Genomic DNA, 20,246 nt, shown 5'->3' with positions numbered 1-20,246 from the left:
GTCTGCAGCTTTCAAAGTCACGTACAAATGTTTAAAAATCAGAAACATTTTCCTCATTCCCCTCCAAAAACCGGAAAATTGAATTCAAGTCATTTCCAATCTTTTTTTTTTTCTTTTCTTTTTTTTTTCTGCTAGTGATAAAAACTGCTCGAGAGATGGAGCGCAGAAGCAAAGACTCATTCTGTTCTCCTCACCAACAAAGAGCAACACATCTCTGACTGTGCTGGTATTATGCACAAAGCAGCTGATTATGCTGTAAGACCCACTTTTCCTCTCTCTCCTATTCACAGTGATGAACAGAGGCAGACCCAAGCAAGACAGATTGGATTTTAAAATCTGAAGACGCAAATAATTCACTCTGTAAATAAAGTCTTAGGTAAGTTCTGTTTGTTCTGACAATTGAATCTAATAAAAACTGCATCCCTGATAGGTCTGAAGCGCATAAACAGCTTGACATAAAGATATTGCACTTTTTGAGAATAATTAAATTACTTGACCACAGGAAGTGATGCATCTTCTTCCAGAAGTATTAATACTGCTTTAAGGGATTTCTCATTTAATCACATTTCAATCACAGACTTCCATGAATTTTATGATAGATCATCACACAGTGGCAAATAATTAGGAAGGAGAAGAAAAATAACTGGTTTGTTGTTGTATTTTAAACTCTTTCATCAGACAAACCCAAATAAAATCCATACAGAGACACTATTCAGTCTGAGCTCTTTTGCGAAGAAAAATTGAGCAATATGTCAGTTGAGTGTGCAAAGCTGGTAGAGTAACAGGAAAAAAATTACACCAGAGGTTATTGCCTCAAGGGCAGTTATTGCGAATGCAAGCCACACTTTTCCGATTTTTATTTATAAAAATGACATGGAAAAAAAAAAAATACTCTTCACCTCTTCATAACAGAAGATAAACATCAAGCCCTGAAATTTATCTTATGATTAAAGTCCTGTTTGATCCTGATTTCCTGAGATATCTAAATCATCCTGCTGTCAGGAGAGAACGTAGGAGTTCTGTGCGAGGAATTTCTTTTCGTGAGATTGCTGGCAGCCGCTTCATACAAGCAGACCGAGATTTGGAAACCAACAAAAAAGAGAAAGAAATGAAGCAGTTAATTCTGACAGCTAAGGTGAACTTTATGAAATTGCATAATACAACAGTAAATGTGAAACTGATGCCGTTGCCCTGATGGAAAAATCCATTTATCTGGAAGCAGATTACTCAACAAGCTCAGACATTAGCATTCAGCCATGTGGGGAATGTCTCATGATGCTCCATCAGCAGTCTGCCTGAAACCTCATTAACTGATAGCTAAAATACAGCTGTAGCAGGCTGCACAAACCCTACAATAACTCCTTTAGAGGGAGGCGTGTAATTTTCTTGTCATCCACCACGCTGCTGAGTTGATGTGCAGGGAACGTTCAGAGCTCAATCTCTTTCCGTCTCGTGCAAAGTGTGTTTAAAGAGGAAGGAATAGAGAGCAGGTTCTCGATGATCGAACTCGAGGCGAGAGAAGAGCCGTGCTTCAATTCCTCATTGAATGGCTGGAGGTAATGTAAGTGTAGAGACGTGATGCATTTGCAGAGCATAGAGGTGGGGGGGAGGTCTGGCCTCAAAGAGTCTGAGGATTAAGTTAACTCCATTTCGACTGGCGACATCACAGCAGAACAAAATACAGGTTGACGTGTTTGACCAGTTATAAACCCACCATGACAAGAGCAGAAAAAATCTCAATTTGTGATTTTCATATTTTCTTTTGTCGGAAGGGTGTTGATTGCTTTATTTGCTGGATCCACACAGTCAAACTTTTTAAGAAATCCTTTGTGAAATACCTGTCTGGATTTTCTGGATGTCTTACATTTTTTTTCTTTTGACTTTTTCTTTGACAAAATGTACACGCCATTTTCAGAAACTTTTACAAAACCAGTGTTACTATTGTTTGTAAAATTGCGGCCTGTAAATTCAAACACATCCCACAGACATTTGTTTCTGAAGTTCATTAATGTTCTACACTTCACAATAATTCAACCCTCCAAAAATAACATGTCAAACAAATATGACACTCATGACCAGTGGGAGCACCACTTTTTCAAAATCGTTAAGACCTAAAGTGGTTCTGTCTGAAGCTAGTCTTGCTAGCATCCAACAGATTCAATCCATGACAATTTATTTTTGCTTTCCATGTTTATCTCGGTCTTAGATCATTCTGACCACTAAAGCTTATTTGTGAAGAAACCAAAAGATGTTTGAGTTTTATTGGAGCCCCTCTGGGCCACACCAACGCTGACAGAGAGCCGCATCGACCATAATAAACAATGACCACTGTGATGTCATTGTTTTATGTGTTGGATCAATGTACAGAATTATAGTATTTTTTCTGCAATCTCTTTGCCATCAACCAACAACCTTTTCCAGGGTGAAGCCAAACTCTCGCCTGATCGGGATCCACTGCAGCTCCTCCAGTCCCTTCAGTCCTGAACAAAGCATTCAAATCTCAAAGCTGAAAAAAATGAGAACAGATTGTTTTAAAGACTTGGATTCAGAGGACTTGGATCCATTACTTCTTAAAAGTAATAGATCCCTGTAATTACCTTTTGACATGTCAGAATGTAATTCTGACAAAATATGTAAAATTTTAAGAGATATGAACACTTTGCAAAGTCACCCTACATAAACCCCATTTTCAGTGTCCCAGACTTCCATCTTTTCTTATCCGCCTCCGCTGGTTGTAAAAAGTATAGTGTTACCAGTATTGGTCACATAGCCAGCTGTGTAAATCTCTCTCTTCCTCTCTTTAGTACCCGTATAAGCACAGAATATATGCTTCTGCTGTTGTCCCACAGTGTTTACCACGTGGCCACGGTTCAGCTCTCCGCTCTTATCAGTGTCGGCTAATGTTGGTATTTCCTGCCTGCAACAAGAGCAGAAGGTGGCACAGGATGAGCGCTGCTTCCTGTGCTGGCACACCCAGCGCGTATCCAGCAGCTCCAACCACTCGGCCCGCCAGTGAGGGGAAGGGCTGCAGAGGGGGAGCGAGGCTCATGGAGCTGCACCCAGTTCACACTACAACTTCTCAGCCACTAACTCGTGCATCTGTTTGGCTGAGATCAAAGATGGCAGCGGCACGACAGAAAATGTGTTTGCTGGAAAAACATGTCAAAACCAGCCATTTCTGCTCGTCATTTTTACGTAGTTAGACTCTGTAATTTGCAAAACAAAAGATCTTCATCCCGATGCAAATTCAGCATGGGTTTTATTTGTCTAATATCTTTCGGCAAAGGGAGCGAGTAAAGGCCAAAAGAAGGATCTCCTCAAGAAGGAGTCTCTGAGATGTTAAACAATTTTCTGTTTCTATGTATCCTGTGGAAACTTTGTTCGTCTCAGATATTGTTTCATCACCGTCTCGGCTCAGCTTTTCCCATGGGAAGAGCGCGGATGAAACTTTGGTCTCAACGAAGGGATCTGCAGATATTTGTAAATACACATGCATGGCTCGGAAAGCCCAGGAGGACTCACCCTTCAAACACTCTGATGTTGAGTATTTATTGAAGTGGGTTTCTTTGGAAACCATGATCACTGGGCTCCAGCTCTGTGGATGTATTTTGGAGCACAGCCTACAGTATTGCATCAGACCTGAATCTTTTTTATTAACCCCATCTGCAAGCTTCATCCGATCTGACTAATTATTTGTAGATGGTGAAACTACATCTGTATTCCTGCTTATTGCTGGATGTATTTATCCAAAAAGCAGCCATGCCTGAAGGACCATAAAGCTTTGACTCACTGGTTATCTCACTGAGAACATAAATGGCTAACTTATATTGAGGTATTAAGTGAAGAAAGATTTTATAAAACACCATGTCTGGTTACACCTTTTGAAGCGTGTATGACGCATTTGATGTTACTGAGTCAAGACTGCGAAGCTAAGATTGTGAATTTCTCTTCCACCGTTACCTTCCGATGTCGTAGGTCAGGTTTTTATCTTTCTTTTTCGTGTCATGCAACCTGCACTTAGAGTTTCCCTGATAAAATGAAATGTTTATCAGCACCGGGAGTTTTTGCGTAACGTTACATCAGATTCGTTTATGTAGAAAACGACGTGGTGTCTGAGGTGTGTGACGGCTGCAATGGTTTTACTCCAGACCTTTTTTTTTTTTTTGACGTGTCCAAAAAATGTTTTTGGCAGGCTTCATTAGCTGTTGGTTTGTTGTGTATGCAAGGGTTAAAGAACAAATGACAGTAAAAGACAACCCAATCAAAACATGAAAAAAGAATAAAATGATTTTTTTTTACTTAAAAACAGGAGAAAAATATAAATGTCAAATGGATCTGAAAATGTGTAACTTTGGTTTAAATGATCAGACTTCCCCAGTCTTGACCACAACTTTGCATTTTATCGCCTTATATGTCACATTATCAATGTTTTCAGTTTTCTCTCAGTTAAAAGCCAATTTAATTAGAATTAAATCACTAAAGCTACAAAAAAGATGTGTGTATTGCAGGAACTTTTTGCTGATGATTTGGTTCCACATAGACATTTTGTAATCATTAAAGTACTGAAAGGCAACTATAAACTTTCATTGATTCAATTGGAGCTCTTTCAAAACTGCCTTTTTTTCTTTTTTAGGTCCTTCTGGTTTTAGTTTTTATTTTAAATCATTACTGATGATTTAAGCTGTGCAGTCCACAGTTTTCTACGCATTTTCATATGTTCTCTTTTTTTCTAATATTTGAACTTTTTCTACTATTTGATGACTGTTTGGATTATTTGACTCTGATTTTTCACAAATAGTTGATCACCAACGTAAACAAGATGTGTGTTTTTAAATAAATATGACCAGTTTTGATTGAGTTATCTTTAACACTGGAATAATTCTGATCACTTTCCATTTGATAATCGACTCATTTACAAAGTCTGCTGATTCTCCTGGCTTTCTATTACTCTACTACACCTTCTGGTGAAGTAATTTCCACAAAGAACAAGTTAGTCATGTTGGACCATATTATTTTTGACCACTGTATATAAAGGCAGGAGACCAAAAGAAGCAAATATGAGACACACATGTAACAGGATGCTGATTATGCTGATGATGCTTTAAATTTTCTCACATTTGGGCCCATAAAAAAGAGAGATTGCTCGGTACGCCAACAAGGACACTAAGGCAAGAAACAACGTTTCAGAAGCTTTGGAAAGTTATTCTCTCTCAAGAACTGACTCATTTGCAAATAACACTGTAAGCATTGTCTCCAACTTGTGTGCATTTGCAAAATGGATTTATAGAAATTTTTTTCTCCATATCACAATTTGGGATCAGGCTGCTACTTTCCACACCTCCGTGTTTCTGTGTGACTGCCAAACATTTGTGTTATGATGTGATGAGGTAGCCACCCACACAGGTTTCATTAGTACAGGGATCACTGTTCTCTTTTCAGTATGGATGAAATCCCGTGATTTACCACATATATTCCCACTCAGTGTCAGAGAGCTTCATTACTCTAATGTGTGACTGTACCCTCGGCCACTTTAAGAGAGCCATATTGAAGTATTTACTGGGGGCCAGGCCAGTTAAATCCTCCCCCCTCGCTGGAAGAGAACCCAGATTGCGCTCTGTAATCTGGGTTTGGTGAATTGCATGGCCGTAATCTTCATCATCTTCTCTCTGCTCTGCTGAGCCACAGAAGTAGTTGCAGGCTGAGTACAAACAGCAGAGCAATCTTCAATGTGGTAAAGCCCTGTGAACTTATGCTCCGTTTCAAACCTTGGATTTGTGACCATTTTCGAAATGATGGTGGAAGTTCCTTATCTGTATCTTGGTATGCTTACAGCTAAAGACACATTTTTGCCTCCTATGTCAATAAGCTCTATAGACGTACAAGGAGTAGGGTGTAAGCTGCAGCAGTTGCTTTTTCTTGCAGTGGAATCACTCTGAAACAACCTTGGCACAGTTTTGAACACCTATTTATACTCTTTCTGAGAACAATAGCCATTAGTTGTGATATCAAAGGTTGCGGTCTGTGAAGTTTTGAGGGCAAATTCTGCTTTCCCTTAATGTCTCCAACTAATCCAAGCAGACCGAGTGATGGGAAAAGAGATAGAAAGGCTGTGGCGGCACTAAGATACCGTACCAGTTTATTAAAAGGGGATATGTGTGTGTGTGCGTGCGTGCGTGCGTGCGTGCGTGCGTGCGTGCGTGCGTGCGTGCGTGCGTGGTGCGTGCGTGTGTGTGTGTGTGTGTGTGTGTGTGTGTGTGTGTGTGTGTGTGCAGTAGTGTTGGTGTTCTGGGTGTTTGCCCAGCAATGGACACAAAGTTAATTCTATGAAATGCTAAAGTTATACATTAGGAATTTGTGGCAGGCTGCATGCAACAACATTTAAAGTAAGATGTTATTCATCACTACTCTGTTTATCATATTTGAGGAAATTATAGCATTTCTGTGGCTTTAAGACGAAGGTTGCATGCACACAAAGCTGAGATACATTTCACACATGTTTGAGTGCTGTAAGATGTTGTCTTCTTTCGGTCCACACAGTTTAACAGCTTTCACAGCATGAATTCCAATAAACGGAGTCATTTTTGGTATATTACAAAGCAGCGTGTAGGATGTCAGCGTGTATGTCATTCAAAATGGTTATAAAGTGAACAAAGAAGCTTGGTTGGCTCAGAAAAACAGAGATTTTGCTTGCAACAGCAGGGAGTAAAGATTTATTATGACAGAATTAATCTCTTCACCAGGATTCAGTCAGATTCAGTAACAGATAGAAACAAAATATGATCTGATGGGTTAGGCCAATGAAAAGTGTTTTTTATCTTTAGGAAAATCTGGAAATCTGGATTGAAAATACCAATAACATGATAATGCAGTCTTTAAAAGTTCATATAGACTGTGATTTCCCCCACTTAGACACTTTATGTAAGTTCTGAGACATTATTTATACGGGAATGTTATTTTTATTTATTTATGCTTTTTAAACTGAAATGTTTGTTACTGTTTGTGCCCCACATTGCAGGAAAATGGAGTTTAGGGGAGTCAAACACACATTTGTGACATTTCTTATGTATTAGCCTCTAACCTCTAATCTGACCTAAAACCCCAGATGTATAACTTGCATCATATTTGACAACAACACTCAGAAGTGACATGGTTGTGCTGCACCTGTTCAAAGTTGTACTTACTGTTAAATGATTTGGGTTTATTTCTCACTAACTTTATCTGGCCTAAGTTTTCTAGATTCAAATGGGAGAATGTCTGTCTGAACATTTTTTTAAATCAATGTTTTTTAAGTTAGTTTTACCTGCCAAAAACATCAGTTTATCTGATAAATAAAAACACAATGTGACATTTTATCATTTCTCTTGTGATTCCTATAACCAATATCTAAAATACGGTAAATATGTCTTGTCTAAATTCTGCAATAACCACTCAGCTCTGAATTCAGTTTATGTTGTGACTGCAGAGAGACAGGCAGGCAGCTCACATCCTTCCAGAGATCTGCCGTGTAAAGGTCTCAAAAGATTTACACATCCTGACAGAGCCAATTACTGCTGCAGACGCTACACCAGATGAGATGTGCTCTGCTCGGTTTCCGCTCTTCTCCTCTCTCAGCTTGATTTCACCTTTCAGTTTCCACACTGTTTTTTTGTACTGTCTTGACTCATCTTTGCTCCTTAGACGACCCTAAAAGCCGTACACTACATCGCGTCTTGAACAGTTTGACTCTAACGCTGTGAGAGCTAACTTAAGCTCTCTGGGGCAGAAGTCAGTTTTGAAGGATTGTGGAGGCACATCCTGAGCCAGGTTCACTTTTCAGATTGACACATTGCAGGAGGAGCATCAGTGAGGGCAAAGACGGGCCTGCAGCAACACAAAAAAGCAACTACATTTATGTGATGCGAGCACACACCTTACAGGAACAAGAGCATTTTGTCTTGAAACACCACTTATTGTTTTTGAGACACAACATGCCGAGCAAAACTCTGTAATTAACATTTATGTTATTTGGGTTTGACTGGATACATTTTTTGAAAACCTAAGATATACAATCAGACTAATAATATTTGAGAGGAAATATTTCAATAGATGCTTTCCATCCCTTCATATGGATTAGGATGCCTTTTACTGGGTCGGTAGGATTTTTAGGAGGCTTCTGTGGGGTAATTATCAGCAGTCAGTATACTATCTACAGCAGACCATGAGCAGTCAGTTATAATCTGTTTTAAATTACAGATTTGTAAACACAAGCCCACCTGTGTCGCTTACTTTGTCATTTAGTGACAAACTAAACTATGATCTTTGATCTCAGCTAATGAAATCTCAGGCTAATTTGGCTCTGTAAACATCACCTCCATTATCACCGTAGTTCATAAAGAATACACTCTACGTTTCATGTATCAGCCTCGCTTTTGTGGCTGAGACACACCACCATCAGTGCGTCTAAACAAATCCACCATCCCTGGTCTCGATAAATCACTACACAAGCTCAGGCCCTTTACAGGTAATCCCCTTAAAGTTCATTAAACATGCCTGAACTCTTTGTTCTTTTTTTTCTCTGGCTGCTAATTCAGTGCTTATAATACAACACTGTTATTTATAATCCTCAAATTGTAGTTCTCTACATCAAGTGTTTCATGTATTCTTCACATGGCCTCAGTCAATGTGTCAAATCGGGTGATTGAGGTGTGTCTAACATGTGCAGTGACCTGAAAGTGGGTTTATATTTTCTCAGGCCACAATAAAAGTTGCAGGGCTGCAGTTTGAGATCCCTGAACCAGATGGCAGGAGGATGGTTCTAAAACTACCCAGCTATGGTATAGAGAATTTGTAAGCGTAAAAATTAGGAATGTAATAATTGCATTTGAACCTTTTTATGGACGCATGCATGTATAATATGAGTGTGCCGTTGAGAAGCCAAGTCGAATGAATATAGATTCATCTATTTGTATAAAAATGGATCTGTTCAGATGAAAGCTACCATGTGAGTGAACTCTTAATTTGCCTTCATCTGCTGCTATTTTTGTGCTGCAGGAGGATTTTGTTGCTGCTGTTCTTCTTGCTGTATGTAAATAAAGATGCTGCAATGTGGGGAAAACATATTTTCACTGCAGCTTAGCTCAGTTGTCAAAGTTGCACTCGACTAAACAGGCCACTAAAAGTCTCTGGTTCTCGACAGAGTGCTGTATCCAAAGATATTAGTGGAAAGTTGAGTGGAAGGAAAACTTTTAGTAGAAAACGGTGCACAAGCTACAGAAACAGCAATGAAGAAGGCGAAGTAAAGTCCATTCACGAAACTGGAGAGGAGATTATATGGATAATGAAAAATAGAAAGTCAAATTAAGTCATCTTGAGGCTCTAAAAATAGAGCAATTATAAAGTCAAATGCAATTATTAACAATGTCACCGAGAGGGATGGCTGGAAGAGTGACGTCTGTTAGCAACATTAAAATAGCATAAATTATCTGTTGGCTATCAGTGTTATCTGAAGGCATGCGTCCAGAAATTTGTCATAAGCGTCACTCTGTTTGCCGTCCAACTTGACCAAAGCAGTACACAGGAACACAAGGCGCCTGCTTTGAGCATTTTGCCACTCAGGATGTTTGTCTGGTTCTTGTTTATCTGCATTTGTGCAATACTGTGAGAAATAAGCAGCTCAAAGGCAAACAACTCTGTCAAGCTTGTGTAGGAGGGGAAGCTGAAAGTAAAAGAAAATGGCACGTGGACTAAAATAAGCCTCCCAGGGTATGCTGGGGTTTCCTGTTCAACTGAAGCAGATAAAGCTATAAAGTCAGGTATATATTTATACAGACATTTTGTTTGAATGTTGTGGTCATTGAGCAGGATGTTGAAACCCTCATGAGTCCTGAGGTCTGTGGCCTGTTTTGGCCTTTAAATGCTTTTGGATCTCCACCTTGTGGCTTGAAGTCCACCTTGCAGTACCTAACGGCTGCACATGCCTAAAACAGACACCTAGACATAAACACGACTTTCCACACCCGCTGACTGAGAGCCAAGACTGAGGGAACACAAAATAACACAGGCCAGCAAAGTGTTTCCTTTCAGGAAAGTGATTCAAATATAGCTTTACAAATAAAAGTATGCACAAGTATGCTAACAAGAGCTCCTCTTTTAGTTAGGCAATATGATTTTTTGTTGTTGTTGTTTTGCTGCATGTATGTTAAAAAGTAACGGCGATGATAGAGGAAGTTAAGGGAGCAGTCACATTTTTTCTAAAGAATCATAAGTCTTTGGGGTCACAGGGTCAGCGCTCCAGCCTGACGTCACTTCTCGAGCACGCAGAGCGAAAACATGCCAGAGAAGAGCCGCAGCAGATTAATAATTTCTGAGTGTTCTGGGCCGCTAAACTCCTCTCTGTGTCCTCAACTAAAATAACAAAAGTAAATGAGAGTTAGGCAGACCCGGTTCCTTATGCGGGCCTTGAAGGAAACAAGAGCATTTCCAGAGGAGCGTGCCAGCACAAGAGTGTCAATTTAATTTGTGGTGTGAACAATAGCAGGCCGAGCTGACCTAGTACATAACAACATAAATAAACTTAATCTGTTTATTCCTTGTAACTATGTACCAAACAAGTTTTGATGCACATTTTTGAGATGTCTGGGGTGCACCGATCCACTTTTTTCACTTCCGATACCGACACAGATATCTGAGGTTTAGTATCGGCCGATACCAATCCAAAAAAAAGTGCAGAATTAACTTAAAACTTTTTATACTCTTATTTTTAACTACGATGGGAAGTAGTTTGCAAGATGTTCAGGTGTACGACCAAACTGACTTATACAAACTGCATATTAGTTTATTCAGTGGTTTGCACTACAGAAACACTTCCACCACATTTGCATGACATGGCTAAAGTTAGCATTGTATTTGTAACCATTAGTAGTCGTTGATGTGAACAATATGACTTTCTGCACAGGGCACCACAAGTGGAAAAAAAGTAATATTGCACCCAGAATATTTTTTTCGAATGCTTAGCTGGAAATTAAGTTCAGTGGCAGATAAAACTGATGTTGGCTGGAGTCGATACAATATTAAAGGGCTGCTTTATTCTATTTTATTTTAAGAAATTTAACATGCATTTAACTGTCTATAATTCAAATCTCAGCATTTTCAGTGGGATGACAGAAGAGAGGGTTGCTCTTTAGTTTAGGGCAAACGAAGGGGAAATTTCACGGTTTTATTCGGGGAGATTTGGGCTGCGGTTCTATTTGAACGTCTGTTTTGTGTGGATAAACTTTAATTGCCTTATTTCCACTGATTACAGATTCTTTAAAGCGCCATTCGAATTCTGCTATCCATTTGCTTATAGACTTTCCATCCAAAATCTTAAGATGTCGTTTGAACCTTGCATCAAAAAACCTAAGTGCATCTCTTAAACGGAAATTGGGTTCTGGTATCCATCTGCCCAGGGCCTTATGTAACTTTGGGCCGACCCTGTTACAGAGTTTTTAAAAAATGACCATTTCACTAGATATGACACCTTTAAATGAAAATATGAGTTTCCTTAAGTAAATCTGTGTGTATATACGTGTGCAGCCCAGAAGTGAAGCCTCTAATTAAGCAAGCATGGAGCGTGTAATTTCAAGCCTTTGCTCTACTGGCTCTGAGCTTCTTAATGACATGCTTCAAAACTCTGTGAGCCACAGAAGCATGACTGAGAAGAACAAGAAGAAGAAGAAGAGAAAGAGAGAGAGAGAGAAAACCGTCCAGCCCCTCTGAAGATTTCCTGTCTCAGGAAAGGCGCACATACTGTGAGTCATATAGGGCAGCTCCCGCCTGGTGTTTACTCTGCTGCTACACCGAGCTGTGAAGTCGCCTTTTGGAGGAGCAACAGGCGGCTGGACCCCAGAGACACTCGGATATTTAACTCCTCTGTCCAGGCGCAATTAATGAAAAGGAAAGGGGGTGTGCGGTCCGGTTCGACATGGAGCTGCTTCGGTTTCCCGTTTTCTGCTGCGGAGCGGTCCTGTTCGGTATCGTGCTTCTGCCGGTGGAGACGAGTGAGTTCAACTTATTAAAACTTGTTGAAGGGGCGAGTTGGCTCAAAGTTTCGACAAAGAACTTTATTATTATTTATTTATTTATTTATTTTTGAAAGAACGATTCAACCCACTGTGCCTAACGCAGACTTTTATTACAAAATGTAGAGTCTGAGAAACTAAAGTAAAAACTAAAGTAGAGCAATTCGAACATTTATTGTCTGAAATTAATCGTCGACTTTTAGAAACTAATCCAATATTTGAGTTCCTTAAGATGTTTCATGTCATGTGAAAAATGGCTTAATGTCTTAGGAAGATGGGACCGACTTCATCTTACGAGACAAAAGTGTTTTTTTGTGTGTGAGTGTTTTGTTTTTTTGTTTTTTTTGTGGGGCACGTTTGGTTTGACAGTTTGATCGGGTGTTCCGAAAGTTGCGGTTTTGAGAGACTCCGATTAATCAAAGTAAATACCACGAATAATTCTGGCAATTGATATGTGTGACCGAAATGGACAAAAATCAAGACATTGAAAGGTCGGTTGGTTTCGTTTGGTGCCGTTTTTTGAGTATTTAAATCCCTTGTCAGGGGCGTCCACAAAGGTGGGTTTGAGGAGGCTATGCTGCAAACCCAATTTCAGCAAATTGCTGAAATCCACAAATGGCTGAAACGCCCTCTAAAAACCAGCACAGCTGCCCTTTTTTTAATAATTTAACCACAAAATATACCTCAGCAACCATCTTAGGACTACCCTAGGCTGATATCTACAGTCTTCCTTATGCTGTGCGGCGAACAGTAAACCAGCACCAAGCTAAATGAATGCCGCTCCTGAACTGGCTGTGTTCAATAGTCTGTCAAGTAATATTTTATCTGTGTATTTCAGCTTAATAAGCTGTATTTCTTTCAAATATTTTAGATATTTTATGCACACACACAAAAAAAATAAAAATAAATCTGCAAGTAGTCAACGTTTCTTTGACTACTCTAGAGTTATGTTCCACAGAAAAATCTACAAATGATCTGGGAAAACGTGGAGGTCCTCTGTGGCTTGTTTTATAGATATGGATCTATAAAATGAGTTGCAACTGCAGTCCAGAATGAAATACTGTGATACCATTAAATGTCCACTATTATGAGAGTTGTGCAAACTTTTAAAGTAGAAATGTGTAAGTTATGCTGTCACATTTTTTTTAACAAAAGTGACCATAATTTCAGCTAATAATATTATTATTAGTCATTGGCAAAATGTTTTGATATACTCTATGTCTAGTTGCAACATCTATAAACTTATTTATGCTAATTTTCTTGTCTTAGTTTTTTGTCTAACTCTCACCCACCTTAGACCTTGTTTTTTATGTAAATCATCTGTTTATATTCCAATCGTCATTTAGTTAATCAGCATTTGTGGTTATGAGTCTGTTCCATTCTTATTTTGTGGGAGTAAGAAAGAGAATATACTAGTTGTAGCATGGCATTGTGCTTTTTACGTGCATTAAAACACATTGAACAATAATTTAGACTAAAAGTCAACCACGTTCACTCCTTAAATTTCTGAACCCTTAGTATGTCAGTGTTTGGACCCTGGAGTTTTTTTTCTGCAGCACTTTGTTTCTCTTTGAGGTCGTTAAAACTTTTTAAATAATAAAGTTGGAATAGAATGGTTCAATTTTAAGAGGTATACTGTCCCAATTGCTTCCCTAAATTAGGGAGAACAATGGTTAAAACCAGCTGCACACCTGGAAACAGCAGTAATTGGTGCTTCTTTATACACTGAAAATTGTAAGTATTTTTTTTTAGATTTTAAATGTACACCACCCACTGTGAGGTCCTGTATGTTGCCTTCAGTATCAATGTTATTGTTCCTCAAGATATTTTTTTGCGGTTTTGAATGGCTTACCTTCATAGCATCCATAATAATGATGTGAACTTTTAGCAATGTATTTTTTCCTTGGCTTTCCAAAAAGCAAAGAGTGTATTTTTCAGTTCAAAATGTACTACAAGAAGAAAAGCAGAGCTGGAATGCTCCTTCAATCTTTTCTAGTTTTGTAGAAAAAAAAAAAAGGCAAAAATGTAACATGCGGGGAAACAGACTCCCTTTGTTTGGCTGAAAGATGAGTTGTAATTGTATGTCCCACTTTTGAACTCTTGAACTTACTGAATTTTCAAATTTCTAAGTTAGATAAATAACAGATAGGACCTTAAAAATGATCATTTTTGATTGGGGGAAAAAGAAGGTGTCCTGCAAAAGCCAAACTTTCATTTAAAAAAAACAAAAAACAACTTTGTATTTCTCAAATTAAACACACTTCTGATTATTTGTGTCTCAATAAATCAGAAATATGCAACTTCCTTCACCAAAAACGTTGATGCTGTGCTCAGAACATCTATGTTGGTTTGTGAAATTTGTTGTTAGCTTTTACTACAAACAGTAGTTATCACTGAGAACATCCATAATCCGGTTTTCCAACTTAACCCTGAAACAAGTTTAGTTTGATGTTATTCCCAGATTGCCACGTTCAGAGATCAGTAGAGCGCAGCTTCAGAAGCCATGGGAGTTTGTTCCTGGTTCACTGCTTTTCACTACATCACAGTCAATTTGATTGTGTTTATCTTGGAAATAACCAGAAGTTATTTTGAGCCCCACTAAAGGAAACCAAAGTATCACATTCTGAGAACAGCAACCCTACTGAAAAATAAACAGTACAGCTAGTTTATATTTGACTAATCATACTTTAAGTATGTTTAAAGATTATTTCACGTAATAAAGTTTTGCTATAACAGCCTAACACACAGAAATACCTGTCAAACATCTGAACCTGCCTTAAATACTTCAAAATAAGTTGCTATACAAAGTATAATATTTCACTTCTTTCTTCTAATAATCAGACTTAGCAAATTAGGCCACATATACTTCAAAGTCCTGTGTAGTATTTTCTAAAGACCAGCTTCTGATTAGGTTGTATGTATGCGTGTACATAAAAAATAGATTTCATCACCACTTTTGGTCATTTGGACAAGATCTAAATGTGCTGATCCAAGTATCAAAATGTGGTAATATTATTATTATGTCACATTTGTCCAAAAAAAATGTTTTTACATTACTGTAAAACCTGACACCTTGTCGTGACAGTATATTATGAGACAATTTATCTGTAAACTCCTCCACCTCCTCCCAGTGCTGCTACTGCCATCTCTCAGTCAAAAACAACCAATCAGAGCCAGGAGGAGTGTCTTAGCGCTGTCAATCATACTAGTGATTGCTAAATGTGCCAATGGCGGCGAAACAACATACCATTTCAAGTAAGACATTTATCTGTCATCAATAGTGGCCATGCTAACCAGCCCGAGCGGTCAGAACGGGCTCCATGTTTGGTGAACCAGCTTTGAGCAGCATATACACGAGTGTGATTGACAGCTCTAAGATCTGACTCTAGCTCTGACTGGCCATTTCAGATTGATTTATGTAGTTAAAACTGGGAGAAGACAGAGGAACTAATTTTTTCACTGACTATTATAACATACTGTCATGACATAGAGACACTTTTCACAAATGTGTAAAAAAAAAAAAAAAAAAAGATTTTTATCAAAGTTACATACTCCAGATTTTGTGCTGACCTCTCCCCTCTGCATGATGGATGCATGTGGCTTTAGGAGTCTGCTCCCAAGCTCACATTTGCTGTGTAATTTTCAAGACAACGATGAAATTACTCATCATGTCCCAAATTACCCAACGTCCTAATGTACCAAAGTTCACACTACCTAACCACATGCTTGGTTCCTCCAGTGCGCCTAAGTGTCACTCCAAGTGAAATGTTTGTGGAGCCTTTCTACTCCTCCTTATCGTTCTGTCTGTCTTATCTTTGACCAAGTCACCCTGCTGCCAGGAAGTTTTACCTTCATCTGTCTCAGACTCAGTCCCAGCGGCACCACGTAGCTCTGGCTGCTTCTAATCCCTTTTCCCCCCACGACTCTGCAATTATATGCAGCCCTGGGTGACAATTACCACCATTCATCCCGTCCTCAACCCGCCTCCTGGGTTAAAATGACATGCTCTTTGAGAGGAGCTACTCTAATGATATAATTACTTCAGCTCAGCCACCTTCCTACTACTCAGGAATGGGCTTTCATCCCCTCCGACCCTCATTTTCGTTGCTGATACACTTCAAAAAAACACCTCTCGAGCCCACGGGGCAGAAATTTAAATTGCTAAGTCATTTAGTTTAGTCTGGAGTTCAAGTGATGCTTTTTGACTTTGGGAGTTTGTTCAGCAGAGATGAGCTCAGACATTTCTCTCTGCTATTTCCTGAGACAAGTTTTGTGCAAAAACAAGATGTCTGGATGCATTTCAGTGCAAACTTTCCTGCTCTTCCCTTTTAGGTTTTTTTTTGTTGTTGTTTGTTTTTTGCAGAAGCCGTGCTCTTTTACCGTAAGCCCACCCTGCAGCGTGGCCAAGCTAACACAGAGAGATTTTTGTACTATGTTTCAGGGGCATATTCTGAAATCGGTGTGAAGACGTTCAGCTGCCAAAAATGCATGTTTCGCTAACACTTCCCACCCTGAAAAAACATCTGACTTTGTTGGTCATGTGATCAGCCATGTACGCGTTGCAGCCTTCACACGATGCTCTTAAAAACCTGCACGTAGATGGAAACAAACCCACGTATTTTCAGTATGGCTGCGCATCAAATTCATTGGTTCGTAAGCATATAGTTTCCTGTACACAGTCAGGATGCAGCTGAAGTGTGGTTGTGTGAACTTCCTTTAGCAGACAGAGCAGTCACATGCTGCAGACTTTTGCTTTTTAAATCGTCTTTCGATCTGTCTTTGTTCCCAGCATAGACAGTAGGAAGTAATAGCTTCTTTGCATGGCTTGTTTTCCCACTAACTGCCCTTTAACCTGTAGCCTTGCGCTAAAAGTCTTCCTACCCCTTAAACATTTTTCTTACATTTATAATGTTAAAACCCCAAATTTTGATGCCGTATTTTTAATAGTATGAAATGAAGTACAGTTATGTGTAATTTGGAAAGAAAATAATGCCTTGTTTATTTTATTTTATTTTTTTTACAAATAACGTGAAGTGTTGCAGTATTTATATTGTGGCCCCCTGAGTCAATACCTCATTTAGTCAGTACAGTAACTTCAATGAGTCTATGCAGCTGTAGTTGCAGCTGCAAGTACAGCTGCATAGACTCTTTTGCTGTTTGTTTCCGCCGGCTTTGCTCATCTACAGACTGAAATTTTACCTAATCTTGTTTGCAAAATTGCTCAATTTTCAAGCGTTACCATCAATTCTCAAAGACCTCTGGCTCAGTTTTTTTAGCATTCTTCTCATATCAGAAGGTGATAGTGTAGCCCAATCTCAAGTACTTTTCAACAGATTGTCTTCCAGTGTTACATTGTATTTAGCCTCATCCATAGTCAAATCAGCTCTGACAAGCTTCCTCATCTCTTCTGTAGAAAACCACTGCACCAACTGCCACCAACTGGTTTCACAATAACAGTTTTGTACTCCATGACATGTGTTGTGTTGGTTAAGTTTTTCTCTACTCATCAAATTTTGACTTCTTCAGAATCAGCTTCGTTGACTTATTTGTACATAGAAAATATTAATGGAAACACAATGTGTATGTACAGCTATTTATATGTATTAATAGTGCAAATAAATCTGTTTTTGCACAGTAGAGTAGCTGACGACTCAGACTGTAAGGTTTCTGTTTAATGTGTTCATTACAGAAACAGCCTGGGGGAAGAAACGGTTTCTGTGGCGGCTGGTTTTAGCAAGTAATCCTCTGTAGTAACTTGCAGGTGAAGGTAAAAGTCTAAGCAGTTTGTGTCCAGGATGTGTGGGGTCTGCAGAAATATCAGCTTCCCTTTTCCTGACCCTTCACTTGCACTAGTCCAAGCTGACGATATGATCAGCCACAGTGATCTCCTCTGCAGATGTGATTGCTCTTTGAAGTTTGGGCCTGTCCTGTGTTGTAGCTGAGCCAAACCACACAGTGATGGATGAAATGGACACAAGTGTAAATGTTCGTTTGATCTCACCAGAGCAGCTTCTTCCACGTTTGCTCACAACCCCTAAAGGCATGTTGCTTTCGAACCTAAGTTTAGAAAACAGTATTTTATTTTCCTGCAACTTCACAAGTATGCTTCTCTTCATGTTGGTCTATCTTGTAATAGCCCAATAAAATGCATTGAAATTTGACAAAATGTAACAAAACATATGAATATTTATGCAAGACACTAAATCACACTGATTCTGAAACAAGGGAAAGTCAGTGAAACACAGTATATATTGCTCATGACTTTTATTGGCATCGCAAACTGAAAATGTTCAATTAGAAGCAGAATCTCATGGTAAACAAACTGCTGCAGTTTCGTGATGGTGAGCTTTAGGGATTCTTTGACCTTTCCATCCAGCATCGTTTGTCACGAGGATGGATATTATTCTGTTTTTGCTCTGACTGAAATTATAGACAAATAAAGGCAAGTACCGTATCTTCCGAACCTTTATATAAAAAAAAACGACAGTGCGCCTTACGATCCGCAGCGCGTAATTCTGGAGTAAAACAGCGCCCTCTAGTGAATTAATACAGATTGATTCTGGATGTGCTGACTGACCTGTGCGGTACAAAGTATTTTAGTTACATCACATTACGGCTTCGTAGTCAGGAGCGTTGCGGAGTAATGCATACTGACCTATCTGAATATTTTGTTTCTCTTGATGCGCCTTGTAGTCCGGTGTGCTCGATATAAGGAAAAAGATTGAAACTACATTATAATCCAGTGCGATTTATGGTGTGAAAAATACAGTAGTTATGTTCTTGTTGACATTTTCTGCTTTATGAAGATTCAAAAACATCCCACGGCATATTCTCGCCTTGCCATTTTGAAGTGAAATAGGCCTTTAAAATTTAAATCATGGTTAACTAATTGAACGTCTTCAAAAGTCTGATCAGTTTTTTTTAAAGTAAAGTATGCTAAAGTCAAATCTTATGTAAGTTGTCCTTAATTGTGGCTCCAATGATTAAAAAAACATTTTCTCGTTTAGTTTTTTTCTCCACTGTACTCAAAGTAAGGGCTTTTCTAATTTTTTTTTGAGATTATTCCAGTTTAGTAGAAGATGAAAATAATTCTAAGCTTTAAAATAATTATTTTACTTGCGATTGCAGTGATTATTAAATAATCATGGATGATTTTTAGGGATAAGAGGTCTTTTGATGACCAAAATTCAGGCTATTTTAATGTTTTTGTCTTGAATAACATGCATATTTTCCCTCCTTCCTCCAATCACTCATGATCACAGATTAGATCCTTTTGTGTTTTTAATAGTTCTTAGCACACCACATATTTAAATGGGGGAGCCGACTCATAGGAATGACAAATTAAAGGCTTCCCAGCCAGCAGATGGCTTTGCTTTTCCTCTGTTTGTTGTACTTACCCGTCTGGCAGTTGTCTCAGGTCTTAGGTGATTATCAAGCCCGCAGGCGCTCATCACACAATCCAGTCTGTCTGACTGATCTCAACGTGCCTGCTGGCAAAGTCAAGTCCGAACAAGATCAACAGAGATCTTGAAAAAATGCATCTGCCTCCCTGCAATGAAATATTTTGGATTTTCTTCTCGCTCTCTTGAATAAATCCACTCTGAGACAAATACCGTTTTTATTTTCATTGCTTATTTTGTTGTTGTTTTGCTTGTAAAACATGAACGCTGTTGTCATTTATTATTTTCGTGTCATCTGGTAACCAATCCGACTTTCTCCGTCTTTTTCCCCCTCTCATTTCAGATTCCTCCATGATCCATATAAGACAGCTGTGCAAGTTTTGTGATTTGCGGGCCACCAACTGTCCCGGTAAGGGAATCTGCAAGGTGGATTGTGACATTACCTCCATCTGCCCTGATGATAACGACGTGTGCGTCAGCATCTGGTAAGCTCTGGTTCCACGATAACTCATCATTTGGGATCAGATTCTCATCTTGACTCAGATTATCTGATGTTCTGAAATTTTAATGCATTTGTTCTGAAACATGTAAAGCTGACAAAAGCAAAAACAGGAGAATTCTGTAAGCAGTCCAATACGTTTCACAGCACAGTAAATGTCATACTTTTAAGGAATATGTAGGAGCTGTACAAAGAGCAAGCTTGGAATAAACCCAAGCTGGACAAATCTACATATTGAATGTATAAATTCCTGCTGAGAAAGTCTGGATTTCTGAGATCTGAAGGACAATTTAAAGAGTCGCTGCTGTC

General features: G+C 38.9%; 1 protein-coding gene across 1 annotated transcript in view; it reads left to right on the top strand.

The window, feature by feature from the left end:
* Positions 1-11,758: 11,758 nt before the first annotated feature.
* The window catches only part of LOC129375080 (TGF-beta receptor type-2-like), a 31,162-nt gene continuing 22,674 nt past the window's right edge, over positions 11,759-20,246 (top strand). Inside the window, exons 1-2 of the mRNA XM_055053906.1 lie at positions 11,759-12,017; positions 19,782-19,923. Of these exons, the coding sequence (XP_054909881.1) occupies positions 11,942-12,017; positions 19,782-19,923 (218 nt within the window). The 5' untranslated portion in view covers positions 11,759-11,941. The remainder of the gene's footprint in view (positions 12,018-19,781; positions 19,924-20,246) is intronic.

Source organism: Poeciliopsis prolifica, unplaced genomic scaffold, assembly GCF_027474105.1.
Source record: "Poeciliopsis prolifica strain line A6 unplaced genomic scaffold, Auburn_PproV2 SCAFFOLD038, whole genome shotgun sequence".
NCBI classification, from domain to species: domain Eukaryota; kingdom Metazoa; phylum Chordata; class Actinopteri; order Cyprinodontiformes; family Poeciliidae; genus Poeciliopsis; species Poeciliopsis prolifica.
Note: the sequence above shows the minus strand (reverse complement) of the source record. Positions and strands in the feature narration are given on the sequence as shown.